Consider the following 22,356-nt stretch of genomic DNA (forward strand, 5'->3'; position numbering starts at 1 on the left):
TACCACCTCAGTAGACAAACCCTCGACTGAGCCACACCACCAGCTCATATTCACAATAATTTTACACTGCTCCTAAAATAGAACTCTTTTTTAACTTTAGTAAAAACAATGCATAATTTTTCATAAGGAAAACAGTATTATATTAATATCTAAGACCCAAATTGCTTGGTCTAGATTTTTATACTATGTGGTACTCAATATAAAACACACAATTTCTCTTAACACTTTAATAAATAGTCTACTGAGCTATCTACCAAATTGTGCCATATTTCCTCATTTCTTCCTCTCTTTTGGGAGTCTCACATAGCCGAGGCTGGTTTGAAGTTCACGTTCACTAAGAAACTAAGAATGACCATGAACTCCAGAGCCCAATTCCTAGATTCTAGGATTACAGGTCTCTCTCTCTCTCTCTCTCTCTCTCTCTCTCTCTCTCTCTCTCTCTCTCTCTCTCTCTTTTCTCTCTCTCTCTGAACACATATGTGTTATATGTGTGCATGCATGCACATATATGTACATGATGGGAAGGGTGAGCATGTCACAACACATTCATAAAGATCAGAGGACAATCTGTGAAGCAGGTTCTATGAATTGAACTCGAGTCGTCAGGCTTGAAGAGCAAATGGCTTTCCATGCTGGGTCATCTCACATATGGTTCAGTTTACCAATCTTTCTCATAAACCCAAAGTCATAATTTCATGATCTCTACAGATATGTTATGATAACTATGTTACTAAATAACAATATCCAAATGGCACTAAAAAGACAAAGAGAATTACTGATGTTTCATTAATCATGGCTGACATGATTAATGACAAATGACATCAAGTCAGTTTGAAAGCTGTTTGCTTGATTCTTTTTTGTTTTGTTTTGCTCACCAGTACTGGAATTGAACTTAGAACCTTATGTATCCTGATCAAGCACTCAACCTCTGAGTCACATCCCCAGCAGCCCCAACTTGGTAATTTATCATTTGGTAACACTTATCATTAATTTAAAAAAAAAAATCACTAAAGTTGGTTTGGGAGGCGTTTTGAATATTAGTACATTGTTATGCCTGGATTAAACCCACAGAACCACCAAAAAGAAAAGAATCATAAATACAGTTTTTCACACTACCAAATTGCCTCAAACTCAATTTACAGACCCTCACATCTTTGACAAGATTATTATCATGTATTAGAACTGAGGTCTACAATGCCTACATACAGAAATTGCTTTCTGCTGGAGATATAATTTCACTTATATTACACAGCTGACAGCATTCTAACACAAAATATTAGGCACTATTATTTTACAAACTGTTGAACTGAGCAAATTGTCTCAATGTTAAATTCTGTTCATCAACTGGAGATCTCAGAACTAAATACACCTTGCTTCTGTATCCATGGAAATGACTGTCTAGCACAGGAGACTTAATTAAGAGTATATAAACTAATACTTTTCAATAGTCAATGGTCCAATCAGTGATTTTTTTTTGTATGTAAACTTACTTTTTCCTATATATACACACTTAAAGTAGACACCAGAAATTATAAAAACTAAAAAGGATAAAATTTTCTTTAAATCAGTAAGGACCTAGATATTCTAAATTTGAGAAGCAGTTCCCTTGGTGGGCAGCAGGGACACATGCCTGTAACTCCAGCACTTGGAGGCCAAAGCAGTTTACTGTAAGCTTGTGGCCAGCCTGGTCTACACATCAAGTTCCAAGCCAGCCAAGGCTTCATGATAAGACTGTCTTGAGACAAAAGAAAGAAAAAAAAAAAAAAGACATTTCCTTAAAGTGACATGTTTAAGAAATTTTTAATTCAATTCAATGCTTTAAATATATATATTTCAGGTAGAACTAAAAGATAGTTATAACCAAGATAAAAATATATATTTCAGAATTATATATAAGTGAGATTAGAAAACTCAACTGACTTTTTTTTGGTTATAAACAAACTTTTTGTTTGTTTGTTTTTTGAGATAGGGTTTCTCTGTGTAGAGCTGCCCTGGAGCTTACTCTGCAGACCAGGCTGGTCTCGAATTCAGAGATCCACCTGCCTTTGCTTCCCAAGTGCTGGGATTTAAAGGAGTGTGCCACCACCACCTGCCATATAAACTATTTTTAAAAGGTATATAGCTGAATTATTATTAAAATTTCTTCATCAAAACAGCATAAAACTGACTTCTGGGTGGGAAAGATGGCTCAGCAGTTAAAGGCTGGGTGGGAAAGATGGCTCAGCAGTTAAAGGCTAAACTCACAGCCAAAATGATTTCTAATATGCAGATTTTTATTTAACAAAAACCATATTTTCAAATGAATCCTTAAGAATGTAGGACAATGGCCATGATATGCTTTTAAAAGGAAAAACTGGACACAAATCTTTTTGGTTTGGGTGGTTTTTCTTTTCTTTGTTTATGATGTGGTCTTAATCTCATGTAGCTGAGGCTGGACTTGAACTCATGACCTTCTTGTCTCAGTCTACACAGTGCTGGTATTCCAAGTGTTTGACACCATACCAGACTGATCAATAACTTTTCTTTTAAAGATTTATTATGTATACAGTATTCTGCCTGCATGTATGCCTGCAGGCCAGAAGAGGGCACCATATCTCATTACAAATGGTTGTGAGCCACCATGCAGGTGCTGGGAATTGGACACAGGACCTCTGAAAGAGCAGCCAGTGCTCTTAACCTCTGAGCCATCTCTCCAGCCTCAACAAATAACTTTTCAACAATACAGGTCATTTTTACCTTAAATACATAAAACAGAGAAAGTCTCTGTATTACACAGTCACTAAAAATCCTGTTTTTCCTAGATATTGTGGCACATGCCTGGAATCCCAGTACTTAGGAGACTGAGAAAGAACAGCACAAATTCAAGGCCAGCCTGAGTATATAGTGAGAGACTTTCTCAATAAACAAACAAAAAGAAACATAATCAACTGTGTGAACATATAAGGTAATATACGTATTAAAAGAAAGCATATAAAAATACTGTTTACCTTTATGGTTAAAAATATATAAGACGTTGAAAAACTATAATTATGTCTTTAAATAACAGGATTTTTTTTTTTTTTTTTGGTTTTTCGAGACAGGGTTTCTCTGTATAGCTTTGGAGCCTGTCCTGGCAATTGCACTGGGAACCAGGCTGACCTCGAACTCACAGAGATCCGCCTGCTTCTGCCTCCCGAGTGCTGAGATTAAAGGCATGCGCCACCAATGCCCAGCTAACTAACAGAAAAATTTTAAGTATTCAATTTTGTTTTGTTTTGTTTTCAAGACAACCAATGTTCTAGGCCAGAGGAAGCAGTGTTTGCTACATCCCAGCACTCAGGAGGCTAAGGCAAGCAGATTCAGGGTTTGAAGCCAGACTGGATGACACTGGTTCACAAAACAACAAGGGAAATAACATTCTCAAATCTCTTCAATGAATAAATTCTAATGCAACTACAGGAATAAAAGAAAGAGTAAAGCTGACATTTCACTGTCAGCTCCAGGCAGCACTGTTTCTGAACAACAAAACCAATACAGTGCTCAACTACTTGGGACTAATGCTCACCTTACACAATACTTAAACTATCCCTCAAAAGTTATGTGAAGCAATGTAGAAGGAGACAAGGCCTGAGAAGGGGGCCTTGTCTGTGAGGCTCTAACCTGGCTCGGCTGCACGCAGCTCTCCGCAGTTCTTGTATCAACTGGCCAGTGCATTCGGGCTCTTTACTGGCTGCCTGCAGCAGCGCTTTCCTAAAAGTATGCCGGCATTTCTTTTGTCGAGACTCTGCCCGCTCCAGGCGGCAGAGGTGCTTGTATTTCTGCTGAAAGTAAGTGCAAAGTTGGGTCACCCTGGAGCTCCTACTCTCCATGTCATCGTCATCCGACCTGGAAAGTACAGGGAGAAGGGTAGAAACTGATTACATGCAAAGTGAAAATGAACACAGGTTGGTGAATGGCCCAGGGTTAAAACTCCTGTGGCATTTGAACACAAACATAATAAACCAAGAGAGATTCCAGTAGCACTGAAAAGAAGCCCAAACTTTCAGCCTGCAACAGACAGCAGCATTCATTTCTTCAGCAGGCCTCCAGCAGGCACTATGGCACCAGGGCAGGACACCAAGAACAAGCATCTCTTCATCCTTGCTCACTTCGAGGATACAGACATGGTACCCTCACGAAAATCACAGCCACCCAGAAACACAGCAGTCACCTCTAATGACACTTCCTAAGAGCTACCCTTTACACACTCTGGTTTACATCAGCTTTTCTCCCCAGAGAATGTGTGGTGTAGGAGTCATGGACCTGCCATTGCAGCTACAGAGGCATGCTTTCACAGGCCAGGGTAACTGCAGTTTCCTGCAGTGCTAATGTGACTGACTGCTGACTCTGATTCAAGCGGTTGCTGGAAAGGATGCTGAGGGGACATCTAAGCTAACAGTGCTGTGCTGGGCTTGCTCAGCATTGCCTACACCACCAATGGCAACTTTTCTATAGGACCAACTTGACCTCATCCTTTAATGCTGGGAACAATACACATCACGGAGAACAATGTTTCTAGATCTCCTCTCTCTTCTATTATAAGTAAACAGGACCCAGACACTCCCAGAGACTGTGCATCAATTCTACATGGTTTCAGCAGCTCAGTAGTTGGGTTTTCCTTGTTGTTGTTGTTTTTGATTTTTCGAGGCAGGGTTTAGCTGTGTACCTTTGTAGAAAAGGCTAGCCTCGCAAAGAGATCCGCCTGCTGGGACTAAAGGCATGCGCCACCACTCCCAGCTCAGTATTTGTTTTTGTTTTGTTTAGTTCATATCAGCCCATAGCAAGCTACTCTATGAACTTCTGTTTAGAATATATCCTAGAAACACGTCCTTTACAGTATAGTTTCTACTATAAATACACACATCACACATTAAAGACTCATACTTCGATATTTTTGTCTATTGAACATCTACTGTATGTCAATTATGCTAACCACCATAGGAGAGCCAAGTGGAAAAGAGTTTACAGTGAGATTTATACAAGATACACTCCCAAATGGAGAGGGAGGGAGGAAGACTCTTTGGTGGTCCTTGCCTTTAATCCCAGCACTCAGCTAATCAGGATGCAGAGACAGAAGGCTCTCTGAGTTTGAGGCCAACCTAGTCTACAGAGTGAGTTCCAGACCAGCTAGGGCTATGTAGAGATACCCTGTCTCAACAAAACAAACAAACAAACAAACAAATGGGTAACAAGGGGCTACAGAGATGGCTCAGCGGATAAGCAAGCTCACTTGCTGTATAAGCATGAGGACATGGGTTTGGATCCCAGAACCCATGTGAAAGGATAGAATCAGGAAGTTGGAGAGATGGTTCATTGGTTAAGAGAATGATTTGTTATTGCAGAGTACTTGGTTTTCATTCCCAACACTCACATGGTGGCTCTCAACTAGTCATAGCTCCAGTTTCAGGGTATCTTAAGGCCCGATCCAATTCTTATTTCCTTGTGGTGTACACAGATACATACACGCAGGCAAAACACTCATAGAACAAAATAAAAAATCTTTTTAAAAAATAGTTATGGGGAGCTGGAGAGATGGCTCAGCAGTTAAGAGCACTGACTGTTCTTCCAAAGGTCCTGAGTTCAATTCCCAGCAACCACATAGTGGCTCACAACCACCTTAAATGAGATCTGGTGCCCTCTGCTGGCATGCAGGCAGAAGACTAGACACAATAAATAAATAAATAAATAAATAAAGTCTTAGAATGGGTATGGTACACACCTATAACCCTAATTCATGTAAACAGGAGACTGCTGGAACTTGCTGACAATCAGCCTTGCCCCAAGTACAGCAGAAACCCAATCTCAAAGGAATAAGGCAGAGAGGTAGAGCAGGGTGCCTGACATCGTCCTCTGGCCTCCACAAAGGAGGCAGAGGCAGGCACACACATACATTTACACACCCATGCACACACACATACTACACTAAAGCTGGGCAAGTAGTAAGATAATTATTTGTTAAAAGGAGGAAAAGTAGGCCAGGCGTTGGTGGTGTATGCATTTAATCCCAGCACTCGGGAGGCAGAGGCAGGCAGATCTCTAAGAGTTCAAGGCCAGCCTGGTCTACAGAGTGAGTGCCAGGACAGCCTCCAAAACAATACAGAGAAACCCTTCTCAAAAAATGGAAAAAAAAAAAAAAAAAAAAGAGGAAAAGTGTATCAAAGCAAAGTAAAAACTAGAAAACCAGGGTCTTGTGGCCTTCAAGGTAACCAACCAGGAGTGTGAACTGTTCCAGAGGAAGAACACTAAGGGAGGCTATGAGTCTCAAACAACAAAGGGCATTGTAATTCTGAAAGAATGAAAGGTAGAGACAGACAGCACACTGCTTCCAACCAAGAACAATCAATCCCCAAATCCCTGAATTCAGGCTATGTTAGGAATTACGCTACAAATAGCTTCTATCCGTTACTCATTTCTCATGTACTAGGCAGAGTATTCATTTAGGTTAACTTAGCATTTGCAGAATTCACTCCAAACCTCTGAAGTCAATTTTAGTGGACAAGACGCATGACCACGTGGTTGTGTAACTCACAAGGCTAAGCTTGACAAACTCTACTGTGTTCTAGCTCAGAGCACACTAATAGTAAGAAAGCAGTCCTGAAGGACGTGAAATGGAACCTCAGTGAGTAAAACCTGCATTGCCAACACCCTTAGGGGCTACATGGGGCAGAAACAGTATGGTGGGAGATCAAACCCAAGCACTGAAATGGATGGATATGCTAGTACAACTGAATGACACTAGCAATTAATAAAACCCAACTAACTCCCTTTGCTCCAGTTCCATTCGCAAATAATTTGCTTCCATGTAGTCTCAATTTATAATCAGTCTCTACTGAATCATTTTCCACTACCTATCACGTTTTTAGTCCTACAATTTCAAGAACCAAAAGATAAACTAAATGTCCATACAAGGAGGCTGTAAATTTCTAGGAGTGGATCTGGTGCCCAAGGTCTGGTGTTCAACGTCTGGCCACGTATATCTACATAAGACCTGAGAACACTTAAAAAAGAGATCTAAACACAAAACTGTAGCCAAACACAGTTTCCTAGTCTTCTGTTTCTCATAGCGGCCTTTGTACTTGAGCCACCAGTGCACCATGAGCTAAGTCACATGGTGGGTTTAAGGTCTTGCTCATGCAGACAGAAAAGGTTATAGACACACACAGTAATGAAGGTTTAGATGAAAAAAAAAAAAAAAAACCCTCTAAAACCTTTAACAATGTGCATAGGCTTAAGGGGGAAAAAGGGTATAGACAGTCAGAGAAGAAATAGTTTAAAAATTATAGTTTTGGCCGGGTGTTGGTGGTGCACACCTTTAATCCCAGCACTCGGGAGGCAGAGGCAGGAGGATCTCTGTGAGTTTGAGGCCAGCCTGGTCTCCAGAGTCAGTGCCAGGATAGGCTCCAAAGCTACACAGAGAAATTCTATCTCGAAAAACCAAAATAAATAAATAAATAAACAAATAAATAAAATAGTTTTAAAGAGAGAGTAAAATATTTTTTTAAAAAAAAAAACCATATAAGGATAGAAAATTCACAGGGAGTCTGGATCCTATACAGTGTCTTGCTAACTGAATTTTTTAAACGCTAATGTACAAAAGACAATAGCTGCTGAGAGACATTGGACTACGGAAACTACTAAATCAAACCAACCTATATATTTTAAGAATGTCTTAACTTCAAAATGGAAATCAGAAATGTGTTGCATTGGTGGAGAGGTTATGCCTTGGTTTTCAAAGGAATTGAAGTACTGTGAACTCCTTCTAGATTATAACAGAGATCAATTTGACCCGGGGAGACCTCGTGAGTATCTTGGCTATAGACATGGGTGAGAAAGCAAAAAAAAGGCTACAGGACTGGTGACATGTAAGCTGATCCTTTGACATGGGAACAGCTCTGAGATAAATTTTGTTAGCTACAGAGATTTCCTGACTTATTATTACATGCCATCCTTCATATGTTATCTTTGAAAGTTTATGTGTTTTCAGAGCAAGGGGACCAGACACCAATGAAAATAGGTGGCCCAGGTGATCCAACCCCTCAGAGCACCTTTGTTGTAGTTTCCTCAGAGTTCTGCATCCAGAACAGCTTGAGGCTCAGATACTACTCCAACCAGGACTTCAGATAAGCCTTGTAGTTTCCCATTGCACAAGACTAGACAACAAATAATACAGCTAATTTTCCCAGGACTACTTGACCATTATCCCAATTTTAGGGTCTCCTAAAGAGGCCAACACCCACAGGCAACTGGAAGCAGCCAATAGAACAACATCTACATTTCCAAAAGGTAGGGTGGATGACTTTTGGTCATTAGATGGGTTACAGATGTTTGTCATCATTTAAGGGGTTGGTTAAAAGTTGTTATTGGCCACGGTCAAGAAAAAAGATAAAAGAATTAGATTCAAGGATTTCTTTTCTGAAGTAAAAAGGGGGGATAAAAGTATAAAGTATAAGTATAAAAATGATTAAAGGGTGAATTGTTGAGTCTGCTTTTAAGCAACCACTAGTCTCAAATATTTTACAATGGTATGGATTTTTGTATATTGATACAAATTTAAGATTATTTTTGCTATACTGTATATATGTTTCTATTCTCACTTAAAGTATTGTACCTATACAGCTCATTTTAAAAGGTTACATCAAGTTTTAATCTTTGAAAGCTATTTAGGGTAATAAATACAGGTTAACAGTCACCTATAACTAGCAAACTTATAGTTAGGTATGTTTTCAAGGTCATACAGAGAAATATTTTAGATAGATAGGTAGCCTTCAAACACTTGACTTACAGAATATGGCATTTAAAATTTAAAATTAATAACGTAAGGCTTTTCATGTCAATGAGACATGTCTGCTTCTTATAGCACCAATTTATTTCAAAAAAGGATGATGGTCATCAAAGAAATTCCACATGGAGTTTACTTTGTTTGTGGCAAAAGTAGCCACTGGGTAAGAAAGTGCCCTTGCCTCTAATGATGACAGTATGCTGTCCAAATTGGACAAACAGGACACAAAGAAGACAATTGCTGAACTTTTCCAAGACAAGGTAGAACAGTCCTTCAAAATTCCTGCTTCACAGAAAGTCTGTCTCTAGGCCAAAAATGGAGGCCCCAATTTGCAGAGGAACCTTGGGTGACTGTCCAGGCAACCAGCTGTTTCTTTCATTTATTTTAGTTTTGGAAGCTGCTTGCTCTGCACTTTCTGTAATATATCCTTCTGAGGTATTTGATGGAGTGAAGACCAGATAGTTATATCTTAGTTATGATATAAGATAAATTAGGTATACAGCTTTGGACTCATCAAGATAGAATAAATAATGGAGTATTTTCTCCAAATATTGCCAAATACAAATAGACTAGACAATGTAAATGTAATTTTTACCTGATAATTGCTCTTATTGTTTACAGTTTTATTATGCTAGAGTTAAAACTTTTCTTTTTTATTTAGACAAAGGAGGGAAATGTTGTAGAATAATATTTTTGTACACTGTGAAGATCTGTCACTTGGATTGTTTTAATAAAAAGCTGAATAGCCAATAGCTAGGCAGGATTTTCAGGGCAGAGAGGACACTGGGAAGAAGAATGGCAGAAATACAGAGTCATCGGTCAGAGACCCAGAGGAAGCAGGATGTGCAAGAGATGAGGTGACAAGTCATGAGCCACATGGCAGCATGTAAATTAACAGAAATGGGTTCATTTAACTTATAAGAGCTAGCTAGAAACAAGCCAAGCTACCAGCAGAACTTTCATAATTAATAACACATCTCCATGTCAGAATTTGGGAGCTGGCAGGAGGGACAGAAAAATCCACTTACAGGATCAGTATCAGATATCAAATGAGCTGGCCTCCATTTTGTTGGGTATTTATGTTAACCCCAAAGTTTTAAATAAATGATCAGCTCAGGCCATGAGCAGTATGTTCTGGCCCCACCAACAAAAATGTCACTTGGTTTGTTTACAGTGCACCAACTGAACTCTTTAGAATACTAAATGTGTCACTAAAAGAAATTCATCTTTGTACTACTTATTACTAAGAAGACAGCATTCATCATCTACAAACTCTTGACAAGTACCTTCTTTATAAAACACACTGGGAAAAACACTGAAGGGGGCTATCAGAATACTGAACCAGCTTTTGATAAGGTGAGTACTTCCAGAAGTAAGAAAAGCATTACCTAGCCGATCAATCCTGTAGAAGTCAGTGAAGTAAAAAAGCACTATTTCTCAGGGCACACACTCAGGAGGCAGAAACAGCAGGATAAATATGAGTTCAAAGCAACCTGCTCCACATAGAGAGCTCCAAGCCAGCCAGGGCTATACAGTGAGACCCTGTCTCAAAAAACAAAAACCAAAAAACAACACTATTGGATGGGAGGCACGGAGGGATTCTAGGTAGCCCTCAGTGATCATGATCAAGTTTCTTAGTCTCTTTGGCTATGTTTTCTACTTTCATAAGATGAAATTACATCAGATAATCTCTAAGATCCCTTTCAATTCTATTACATTAAACTCTATCCATTGGTGAATGGGAAAGATAGGGAAACACATTTAGAAAGAAAACCTCAAAGTTAACTTTGTTCAAACAATATAATCCATTTCTTCCCAAACTGAATTAACCTTGCCTAACTATACCTAATTATAGCATAGTAAAATTAAATCATTGGCACAGACAGGAAGAAAGGCAAACTGCTACATACGGTTGGGGGGTAGGGGTGGATGGGCACAAAACAAAAAGGAAAGCTTACATGTGTCTTTCATATCTGAGGGTTTCTCGGATGGACCAGGCAACCTGATATGGCGAAGCCTGATCTGAGTCCTCCGGCTCTTCTCCGCTCTCTTCAGACCAGTCCAACCCTGCAGCAGACAGTGAGAAAGACAGGTTAGACAAAAACATTAATTTACTTAAGATCTGCACAAAGACCGGCAAGATTGCTCATCAATAACAAGGCACCCACTGCCAAGCCTGACCACCTGAGTTCGAGCCCAGGGACCCACATGGCAGAACAGAACCAACTTCCACAAGTTGTCTTCTGACCTCCACTTGTGTACAGTGGCACATATTATCCCATCAATAAATAAATAAATAAATATGATGAAATTTAAAAATAATAAAACCCAGACCAAAAAAAAAAAAAAAAAAAAAAAAAAAAAAAAAAAAACCTGCCTAAAGCCAAGCAGTGGCAGCTCTCACCTTTAATCCCAGCACTCGGGAGGCAGAAGCAGGTGGATCTCTGTGAATTTGAGGCCAGCCTGGTCTACAGAGCAAGTTCCAGGACAGCCAGGGCCACACAGGAAAATCCTGTCTGGAAAAAACAAAAACCAACCAAACAAACAAAAACAAGGCTCTTCTACAGTCTGTAGCTAGTAGATTTGATTAGAAAACTTATCCCAGGATGGCCTCAAACTTCTGGTGATCCTCCTATGTGCTGGGATTACAAGGGAAAGTTCCCATATCTGGCTACTCTGAGTGTATGTGTACATGTTTCTTTGTGTACAGAGGCACACGTATGTGCCTATGCATGTAGGTGCATGTTCATTTGTGAGGAGGGCAAATATCAACCTCTGAGTGAGCTCCAGGACAGGCTCCAAAGCTACAAAGAGAAACCCTGTCTCAATAACAACAAAAAGTATCTGAAATGCATAAGGGCCTCCAAATGAACTTCCCTTCTATTATTATAAAGATGTATGATGCTACACACTCAGCTTTAAAATCATGACATTTTAACACTATGGCTGTGCTGGGCCCCAAAATGGACCCCATAATATACTTTGTTAATCATTTGGAAACAGCACAAGCAAAGACACTGAGCCCTCAGTACATAAAAGGTAAAATCATTCAAATATCAAAAACATAATACATTAAATTAAAAGTCATACACTAAAAAAAGGCCATCAAGGGCTGGAGACATGGCTCAGAGGTTAAAAGCACCAACTGCTCTTTCAGAGGTCCTGAGTTCAATTCCCAGCAACCACATGGTGGCTCACAACCATCCGCTATGAGATCTGGTGCCCTCTTCTGGTGTGCAGATATATATGGAAGCAGAATGTTGTATACACAATAAATAAATAAATTCTTTTTTAAAAAAAGTTAAAAAAATTATAAAAAAAAAAAAAAAAAAAAAAAAAGGCCATCAGCCAGGCGGTGGTGGTGTATGCCTTTAATCCCAGCACTTGGGAGGCAGAGGCAGAGGCAGGTGGATCTCTGTGAGTTCGAGACCAGCCTGGTCTACAAGAGCTAGTTCCAGGACAGCCTCCAAAGCCACAGACAAACCCTGTCTCGAGAAACCAAAACAATAAAAAAATAAAAAAAGGCCATCAAGGTCACAGCTAGTAATGTGGCTTAACTGGGACAGTGCTTGGCTGGAATGCACAGAGCACTGGGTTCAATCACCAACATGATCAAAAAACTCAGTGTGGTGGTGCATGCCTGTGATCCCAGCTAGCCCCGAAAGATGGAAGGTAGAAGGATCAGAAATTCAGTGTCATCCCCATCTATTGAGTTGCAGGCCAGCCTGAGATTCCTGAGACCCTAATACAAAAAAACAGTGGAAGGGGTAAGAAAAGGTAGACATGGTGGCTCAGGCCTTTCACTTCAGCATTTGGAGGACAGAGGCAGAGGCAGATGGATCTCTATGGTATGAGGCCAGCCTGATCTACATAATTGAGTTACAGGCCAGCCAGGGATATGTGTCGAGAGACACTGTCTCAAGAAAAACATGGGGAGGGGTGAGGAATGTAATTTATATGTCCAGGCAAGAAAACGTGCCAATAGAGTCACTTAGCAAAAGTGGCCCTGGGAGACATGAAGACGGATGTGTTTCTCCATTGTTAAACTAATTATCACCAAAGCAAACCTTGATCTTGGCCTCATTATCTCCTATCCTAAGTAACTAACTGATAGAACCAGCTCAGACAGCCCATAAATGTGAATCACAGTCTGGCTTTCTCTTAAAGTGCTCTTCACTTTAAGAGAAAACTATGCAGACTATGAACGATGGCCAGAGTGTCTTCTCCAAAGAGTCTTAGATCTCTAATATATTTGGATTTAAAAACACAAAAAAAGCAACCTGGGCAGTGGTGGCCTACCCCTTTAATCCCAGCATTCAGGAGGCAGAGCGACTTCCAGGACAGCCAGCGCAGTTACAAAGAAAAACCCTGTCTCAAAACAACAACAACAAAAACCCAAAACCAAACTAACAAACAAAAACCAAACAAGCAAAAAAAAAAAAAAAAAAAAAAAACACAAAAAAGTTAAATGATTTCTGGTAAACTTCACTTTTCAAAAAATGAAGAAAAAGGGGTTGGGCACAGTAGCACAGTCAGTGACTGAGGAAGGACACTCTGAAATCAAGGACAAAAGAGTCTACATAGCAACAAACACTCAAGAAACTGTCAGCTTATTAGGGTGCTTGAAGTCAAGGCTGATGACCTGAGTTCCATCCTCAGAGACCACATGGGTAGAAAGAAACAACTCTCCCAAACTGTCCTCTGCCCTTAGCATGTGCTCCATGGCACTCATACACATACAAGCACACAGACACACACACAATAAATAAAGGGCTCCAAAAAACCAATCTTATAGATATTTAAAAGCATGTATCAGTGAGGAGGGGAGGGGAGGTGTCATAAAAACATGAACTTTGTGTGAACAGCTCTAGCTATCAGTAAAAGCTTCAATAAAATTGTATGGAAAAAGCAAAGAAATAAATACATAAAACATCCATCCTCTGCTGTGTGAGGAAAGACTGTTGATTGCTTTAAGTGTAGCTTGGATCAACTGCTTTTGTTTCATTGAGTTTAGTTTTAGATTATTTCAGTTTTGAGATAAAGTCTCACATAGCCCTAGGCTGGTCATGAACTCACTTTGTAGATGATTTAGACTTCTGATTCTCCTGCCTCCACCTCCCAAGTACTGGGATTACAGACACTTACTCTATGCCAGGTTTATGCAGTGCTGGGGAACAAACCTAGTGTCTCATGGTTACTGAGTGAGCATCTACCGAATGAGCCAAATCCACAACCTTCAATATCATTTGTTTTCTTTATTTTAATTTTTTCATTAATATGCATGATAGAGTAGAAAGCACTGGAGGAAGACACCCGCTGGCTTCCACACTCATGTGCACATATATATGCACTTGTATGTACAGTGTACACACATACATATACTTACTACACACAGAAAAAGGAATCAGGCTGGTGAAATGGCTTGGAGATTAAAGATAACTGTTGCACAAGCCTGGTGACCCACTTCATATCTGGAACCCAAGTGAAGGTGGGAAAGAACTAACTGCACAAAGTTGTCATCTGACCTCACATATACACCACAGCATATGCTCTGGTCCTCTTCCTGACACCATTCATGCAACTATTTTTCATTATATACTTTAAGGAAAAATTAAAGATGGGACAGTAATTACTTTCCTGTGAAGCCATGAATCTACAAGTTCAAGTAATATAGAATATAAATAATTTAAATTCAGCAATGATAAATTATGTTATATATAAAAATTAACTTAAAAATAAATTATTATGCAAGAGTTTTAAAGAAGTTATAAGTATGATTAATAGGAACTCAATTTAACCTACTTTAAAGAATTTACCAAGGTCATATCAAGTGGGTATTTAATAGATTTGGGGATATTTTATTATTTTTACTTACTATTACCCAGAAGTTTTATTCAGATAATTTATACTGGGTGAAATAGTTTAGAGTTACAGAAAAAAGCCCACCACTTCATTTACAATAAAATACATATCCCCCCACTCCATCCCATTCCATTCGCCATGGGGATCGATATCAACAGTCTGGTAACGTATATGCTTCACCTATACTTATATCAAACAGGTAAATGTCACCCATACACATAACCAATGGATATACTGATGCTCTTGCTTATTTCCTTTTGTTTGCTTAGTTTTTACAAAATGAAAGAGTATAATTCCTCTTGACTTTCTTCCACCGATTAAGTCATGTTAAACACAACCCAATCAGATATCATTCACTCTTCACAAGAGCTGTGACATATGCATGGGACTCATCCAAGTTTCCCATTAGTTACTGAAGACAGTGTCACACTACTTCTGTAAGCAATGCTACAAAGTTTTTTGTTTGTCCAGACATGGTTTCTCCGTGTAACCCTGGCTGTCCTGGAACTCACTCTGTAGACAAGGCTGGCCTCGAACTCACAGAGATCCGCCTGCCTCTGCCTCCCAAGTATAGGGATTAAAGGCTTGCACTACCACCGCCCAGCCTCCACTCATATTCCTTCTGTCACTCACATCCTATAATGGCATTTCTGTCACTACCATTTCAAGAAAATAAATAATTTTTCCTATAGGTCATAACACATTCAAAAATACATTCTAGGGGCTGAAGAGATGATTCAGCAGTTAAGAACACTTACAGAGGACCAAAGTTCAGTTCCCAGCAGCTGGGGAATCCAGCTTCCTCTTCTGAACTCTGTGGTCACCTGCCCTTGAGTGTAAACAAAACCAGATATAGAAACACTATCTATAGGTAATTTAAAAAAAATTAAATCTTTAAAAATATGTATTCAGTGGTGCATGCCTTTAATCCCAGTACTTGGAAGGCAGAGGCAGGTGGATCTCTGTGTATTCAAGACCAGACTGGTCTACAAAGTGAGTTCCAGGACAGACAGACAAGCCACACAGAGAAATCCTGTCTGGAAAAACCCATAAATAAATAAATAAATAAATAAATAAATCTTTTATCTGGCTCAATGATAAAAGCATTTATTAAAAAAAAAAAAAAAAAAACACTCAGCACTCAGGAGGCAGAGGCAGGCGATCTCTGTGAGTTTGAGGCCAGCCTGGTCTCCAGAGCGAGTGCCAGGATAGGCTCCAAAGCTACACAGAGAAACCCTGTCTTGAAAAACCAAAAAACAAAAACAAAAACAAAACAAAAAACAAAAACAAAAAAAAACCCAAAAAACAAAAACAAACAAATAAATAAATAAAAATTAAAAAAAAAAAAACAATTTGAATTCAATCCCCAGATCCCATGATGGAGAGAACCAACTCCAGAAAGCTGTTCTTCTGACCTCCACACATACTCACACTTACCGCGCGCACACACACACACACACACACATACACACACACACACACACACACACAAATAATACATTAAGTTAAAAAATAAATGTCTTTTCTTATTTTTTAATCAGGAACATGACCTACCATGAGAACTAACATCAGTTCTTCAATGATGTTTTTGGAGGTTTGAGTTTCACTACAAAACCCTGACTGTCCTGGAACTCACTAAGTAGACCAAGCTGGCCTTAAACTTGGAACAATCTTCCCGCCTCTACCTACCAAGTGATGGGATAATATTCATTTGGTACTGTGCCTGGCTGATTCACAAAGTCTAAAAGAAAGAAGTATGATCAGAGAGGAATAATGCTATCACAGTAGATAGTAATACAGTGTCTATGGTCCACACAGTGTAATAAAAAGTACCGAGGCTGAGGCAGGAACATCCTGTGAGCTAAGAACAGTCTATACACCATAGCAATGCCCTCCCTAAGACACCAAGAACTACAATGAACATGCAAATACTGATCTCACAGAGGATACAACCAAGCGCAAGCATCTTTTATATACTGCTATAAGCACTAATGAAAGCTATGACTATCTCTATACTCATGAAAGCAAAGCTAATCAAACTTAGCACATCACCAACAAAACAAAAACAAAGGAAAAATACAAAGTAGAGCCGGGCGTTGTGGCACACGCCTTTAATCCCAGCACTCAGGAGGCAGAGGCAGGAGGATCTCTGTGAATTAGAGGCCAGCCTGGTCTCCAGAGCGAGTGCCAGGATAGGCTCCAATGCTACACAGAGAAACCCTGTCTCGAAAAACCAATAATAATAATAATGATAATAATAATAATAATAATAATAATATATTATATGCTCATATAAAGTTGTCAAAATATCATTTTTAGAATTTCAAGAATTTAATTTTTCAAAGCTATTTAAGACAGAAATTCTAATGGGTCAGTTCAGACCTGTGTCTATTCACCATGTATCTCCCATGCAGTAGCATGTTTACTGTGGGTGGTCTGATGAAATACACAGCTGTGTCAGACACATGTCAAGGCAGCAATAGATATGGTGAAGGAAGAAGGAGCCAACTCACCTAAGTGAGGGAACAGGTCCGCGTCCAGCTGATGCTTTTGGGTACACAGTTTCACCAGTCTCTGCAGTCGGCTTATACAGGAGAAGTGTGGAGAGAAGGCGGTGGCTTTCATGAGGACTCGGTCAGTCCTAGGGGCGTCTGAGATGGGAGCCCGACTGGATGGAAGGAGGGGCAGAGGCCTCTTGTGAGGGGCCTGCCTTGTTTGTGCTATAGAGTGTGTGGTGGGGGCCACTCCCTGCATTGGTAGGCTGGTGTTCTGAGGTTGAGGTGACTTGCAGACTGAACCCTGCAGTGGCGCTGGAGGTTTTAAAGAAGTGGATAGAGGTGACAGGTGGGCGTGCTGCTGTGGAGGCGTGGGAGGGGTACTAAAGTGCTCTTGCCGTACTTTTAAAATCTCTGTCTCTCTCTGGCGCTGCCGGTTCTGAGCCAACTTGCTCTGCAACTTCTTTCTCACGGTTGCCCCTTTCTTTAGGTCATCATCTTCCTCGTTGAAAGCAAAGGGGTCTTCCAACTCAGTTTCCAGGTAGTGGAGAGGGACCCTTGCCCCAGGTGGAGAGAGGGACATGCTATCCAGTCCATTGGGCATCTTCAAGGCCAGCGTGGGCACCGTCAGGCTAAACGCCACGGCATCCATCTGGTGCCTGCCCTTCACCTCATCTACCGGATCATTCTTTTTCTTCCTCTCTTTTTTCGGGATAAAGCCGAGTACCTGCAGGTGGCTGTTGCAGTACCTGCAGCAGTGCACAGGTGTGAGAGAATACTCTTCATACACACATACAAATGCACACACTATAAAACTGGACTCCTAACACTCTACACATCAGATGGCCAGCGCCAGGTGTTGTAGCACAGGCCTGTAATCCTAGCACTTGAAAGGTGCAAGAGGATCAGGAGTTCAAAGCCAGCATGTAGACCCTATCTTTAGAAACCACAACAAAAATAGTTGTATAGCCAGCAAAGTGGTGGTGGTGCAAGCTTTTAATCCAAGCACCCCAGAGGCGGAGGCGGGTGAATCTCTGAGTTTAAGGCCAGTCTCGTCAACAGAGTGAGTTCCAGGACAGCCAGGGCTACACACAGAAGAAACCCTGTCTCAAAAAACAAACAAGACAAAAAAAGTTACAGCTGGAAATACGGTAGCACAAGCCTGTAATGCTAACACTTAGGAGAGTTAGGCAGGAGGACCATAAGTTCAAAATTAGCCTGGGCTGCACAGCAAGATGCTAACTCAAAAAACAAAATGAAAAGGGAGTTGTTATTCCTCTCACACTATTCCCAACTGAGGTCTACATAGTTTTGATAAGGCACATCTGTGATCTGTTCAAGTGTGGAGGTCACCAGACAAAAGCAGGTCTGTCCACTGGTAAGCAGCCTGGTCAGCAACTTGGCTACTGTTTCTCACACAGCTTTGTTCTTCTCTATTCACAGCATACAAAGTAACTCATCAAAAGTCTGAAGATCATTTAAAAGTCTCTTATGGAAAAAAGCATTATATTCTAATGCTATTTAAGTTCCTGGAGAGTCACCAAGGTCATGTAACATAACCCTGACATGTGCCACACCCATAGACACCAAGCATACACACACCCCACACTCACACTTATAAACACACACACCTCAAGCACACCCACATCACACATAGGCCCCACACACACCACATACATACCCACACCACACACACACAAGAGGGTGGGGACTAAGAGTGGTTAGTGGAATGAGCATCTCAGAAGGCAGAGATGTAAGATCACAGACTGTCTCCTGTAGCACTAGCTGAAGTAGGCACTAAAATAATGCCCTTGATTCAGATAACTCCACTACATTTACAAAAATGAATGTGTCCAAAACCCCTTCCAGAGCAGAAACTGGCCAAGCTGGGGTATGAACTATAGTCAATGCTCATTATGACTTCAGTAATGGGCAGGCTACCTTTGTAACTTACACACCCAGAGCATACAGTCCCTGTACATAATGAGAAAATAAAGACCTGTTATACCAACTAACCACACTGAAAACCTGTCAGGGGTCTGTGAACAGAATACTCTCCAATCCATATTCTTCACACACTTCCCACAGCACGTTAACAAGTGCCATCAAAATAGCACCCCACACTTAAGTCAATTTGGAAAATTATGGCTTAACCAAAATGACATAATAATTTTGTTGATTGTTTCTGCTGGAAACTTTCTCAAAGAATTATGTATAATAATGTGTATTATGAAGTTCCAAGAAGGAGATGTACCCTTTTTGAATCTGTCAGTGCCTTCCAAAGCTATCTGAAGGAGGAACCCATTACTGAAGCAAGCAAGTGACATCTCCACACAGTACTGAGCAGACCCCACATATATCCCACACAAAACAGAGTTCTAAGACAGGGCAGTGAGGAAAGTGTTGTTAGGAAGGACTGGTAAGTAAGAAGTTAAAAAGAAGAATAAACAGGACTGGGTATGTTGTACCAGCCTTTAATCCCAGCACTTGAGAGGCAGAGAGAGGCAAGAGGACCAGGAGTTCAGCCACCTTCCACTATACAGGCAGTTCAAGCCCCAATCTGGGAGCCTTAAAACACTGGATCAAAACACAACAATCAAAGAAGAAAGAATAGTAGTCACACTCATAATTCCAGCTACTCAGAATACCAAGACAGGAGAATGACAAGTTTGAGGCCAGCCTGGGCTACATAGCAAGAATTTTATCTCAAAATAAAACAGAGCTAAGAGGAACCAGAGAAATGGCTCAGCGGTTAAGAGCACTGGCTGTTCTTCCAGAGGACCCAAGTTCAATTCCCAACACCCACATGACAGCTCACAACTATCTGTAACTCCAGTTCCAAGGTACCAACACCCTCATGCAGGCAAAACACCAAAGCATATTGTTTTTAAAGGGGGTTTGGGGTGGATAGCTCACTGATAAAGCAAGGGCCTAGGCTCAATATCCAGTATAAAAGAAACAAAACAAATGGTTTTCAACATTTCATGAAAAGATTAGTTTCACCAAAGAATGGTAAGGTAAGATTTTATATTTTAAATTAGAAGTCAGGGCTAAACCTGTGGTGGTAGCCCACGCCTTTAATTCCAGCACTTGAGAGTCAGAGGCAGGGAGATCTCTGTGAATTCAAGGCCAGACTGGTCTACAGAGGGAGTTCCAGGACACAGAGAAACCCTGTTCTCAAAAAAAAAAAAAAACAAAAAACAAAAAAAAATCAAAAAAGTCATGGCTAGAGAGGTGGCTAGGCGGTTAAGAGTGTTTGCTACCCAATCATGAGCAGGGTCTGGATCCAAACACCAGTGCTGGGCTCACAAAAACCTACCTAATCAATCAACCAACAACTCCCCTCAGGCAAAGTAGCAAATTTGTATTTGTATATTTATTTTAAATGCTGTGCAGAAGAACTAAGTAAACATTCTAGTTCAGTTAGTCAGAAAAATAGTAGTAGTAAACTGAGCATTGGTGGCGCATGCCTTTAATCCCAGCACTCGGGAGGCAGAGGCAGGCGGGTCTCTGTGAGTTTGAGGCCAGCCTGGTCTACAGAGTGAGTTCCAGGACAACCTCCAAATCAATACAGAGAAACCCTGTCTCGAAAAACCAGAGAGAGAGAGAGAGAGAGAGAGAGAGAGAGCGCTCAAACCAGGGGTGGTGGCCCACGCCTTCAATCCCAGAACTCGGGAGGCAGAGGTAGGTAGATCTCTGAGTTGAAGGCTAGCCTGCTCTACAGAGCTAGTTCCAGGACAACCAGAGCTACACAGAGAAACCAAAAAATCAAAAGAAAGGGAGGGCTGTCTTCTGACCTTACTAATAAGATAGTACTTGCTTTGACACAAATGAAAAAACAGGCAAGTGCCATGTGCCATAACCTAAACTGAGCCCACTAAGCGATGCATTTACAGCCTGAGGGAGCCAAGCAGAGAGGTTTTGTTAGAAGCAAGGATAAGAGATTCCCCTCAGTCGCCAAGAACCAGGCACATGGTGTTTAATATGGAGGCTAGGGAGGTCAGCACTTTCTTCCTTGCTGCACTAAACACCTGTTTCTGACTCTCACTCTGTAATCTGAGCCACACATGTTCATCAGAAGTTCTAAGAGAACCCCCAATCACCTCTAATGTGATCACTCTGGTGGGCTCCCTACCTACAGAATTGTTTATTTCACACTGAAAATAAAAATGTGCTCTTTTGGCCAGTTTATGCAGGTTGACATTTGCTTACTTTAAAGAACAAGAACAACAAACACAGAGGGAGGGTGGGTTAAAATAGAAGAGGTTCAAATTTTCTACCCTAACATAGTATCTAAAGCTGTGTTCCAGAATGATCGCTGTGACCTGGGGAATGGAAAGAAGTTTGAAGGACTATAAGTCAAAGTATTTTTCCTAACAATGTAAAAGATAACCAATTATAATCCATTTCTTTAAATGCCAGATAGCTGGGCGTTGGTGGTGCACACCTTTGATCCCAGCACTCGGTAGGCAGAGGCAGGTGGATTTCTCGGTGAGTCTGAGGCCAGCCTGGTCTACCTAGTGACAAAAGTGTGCCATTAAGGTGAAGACACAACTGGCAAGGATAATGGAACAGGGTGGGGCATCTAGCCAAGTCTCATAGAACCGAAGGTTCCTGTAGCAGCAAAGGGAACTTTGAGAGTTCCAGGTTGTCTGTGTCCCTCCTGGCCTGACTTTACTCAACTGTGGCCTTCTCCTAAAGAGCCAGCCTGACTGTGGTGATATTTTGTGTATGATAGAACAAATAAAGCTTGCCTGAAGATCAGAGTGCAAAGCCAGCCACACTAGTCAGCCACAGAGGCCAGGCAGTGGTGGTGAATGCCTTTAATACTAGCACTAGAGAGGAATATAAGATGGGAAGAGACAGGATTGTGTCACACTGCGGACACAATCGTCCCTTGGTGGAGGTGAGAACTCTTTAGTGGCTGGCTGCTTTGCTTTTCTGATCTTCAGCTTGAACCCCAATATTTGTCTCTGCATTTTTATTATTCATGCTACATTTGGCTGCTTCCAAGCATGCCCTTCCCATTGTGGCAGATGCCAGTGCCCATGCCCAGCCTATTCTGACCTCCGAGGCACTCCTGTAACTTGAAGGGGGTCTCCTGCTTCCAGGTGGATCCTCCCTTTCAGGGTGACTCCAGCACCACCACCTCGGCTAGATTTTCATCATTATTCTGTAATAATGGTCTCGGGAAGGGTATCC

The 22,356-nt window shown here is 40.9% G+C and overlaps 1 protein-coding gene across 5 annotated transcripts in view; it reads right to left on the bottom strand.

Annotated features, from left to right (window-relative positions):
• Ino80d (INO80 complex subunit D) overlaps window positions 1-22,356 on the bottom strand; it is a 68,268-nt gene that overhangs the window by 24,501 nt on the left and 21,411 nt on the right. For all 5 annotated transcript variants that reach the window (XM_027397050.2, XM_027397051.2, XM_027397047.2 and 2 more), the window contains exons 5-7: window positions 17,173-17,903; window positions 10,756-10,864; window positions 3,640-3,864 (exon numbers count right to left, since the gene is read on the bottom strand). In XM_027397050.2, coding sequence (XP_027252851.1) covers window positions 3,640-3,864; window positions 10,756-10,864; window positions 17,173-17,903 — 1,065 coding nt within the window. The remainder of the gene's footprint in view (window positions 1-3,639; window positions 3,865-10,755; window positions 10,865-17,172; window positions 17,904-22,356) is intronic.

Source organism: Cricetulus griseus, chromosome 2 (assembly GCF_003668045.3).
Source record: "Cricetulus griseus strain 17A/GY chromosome 2, alternate assembly CriGri-PICRH-1.0, whole genome shotgun sequence".
NCBI lineage: Eukaryota > Metazoa > Chordata > Mammalia > Rodentia > Cricetidae > Cricetulus > Cricetulus griseus.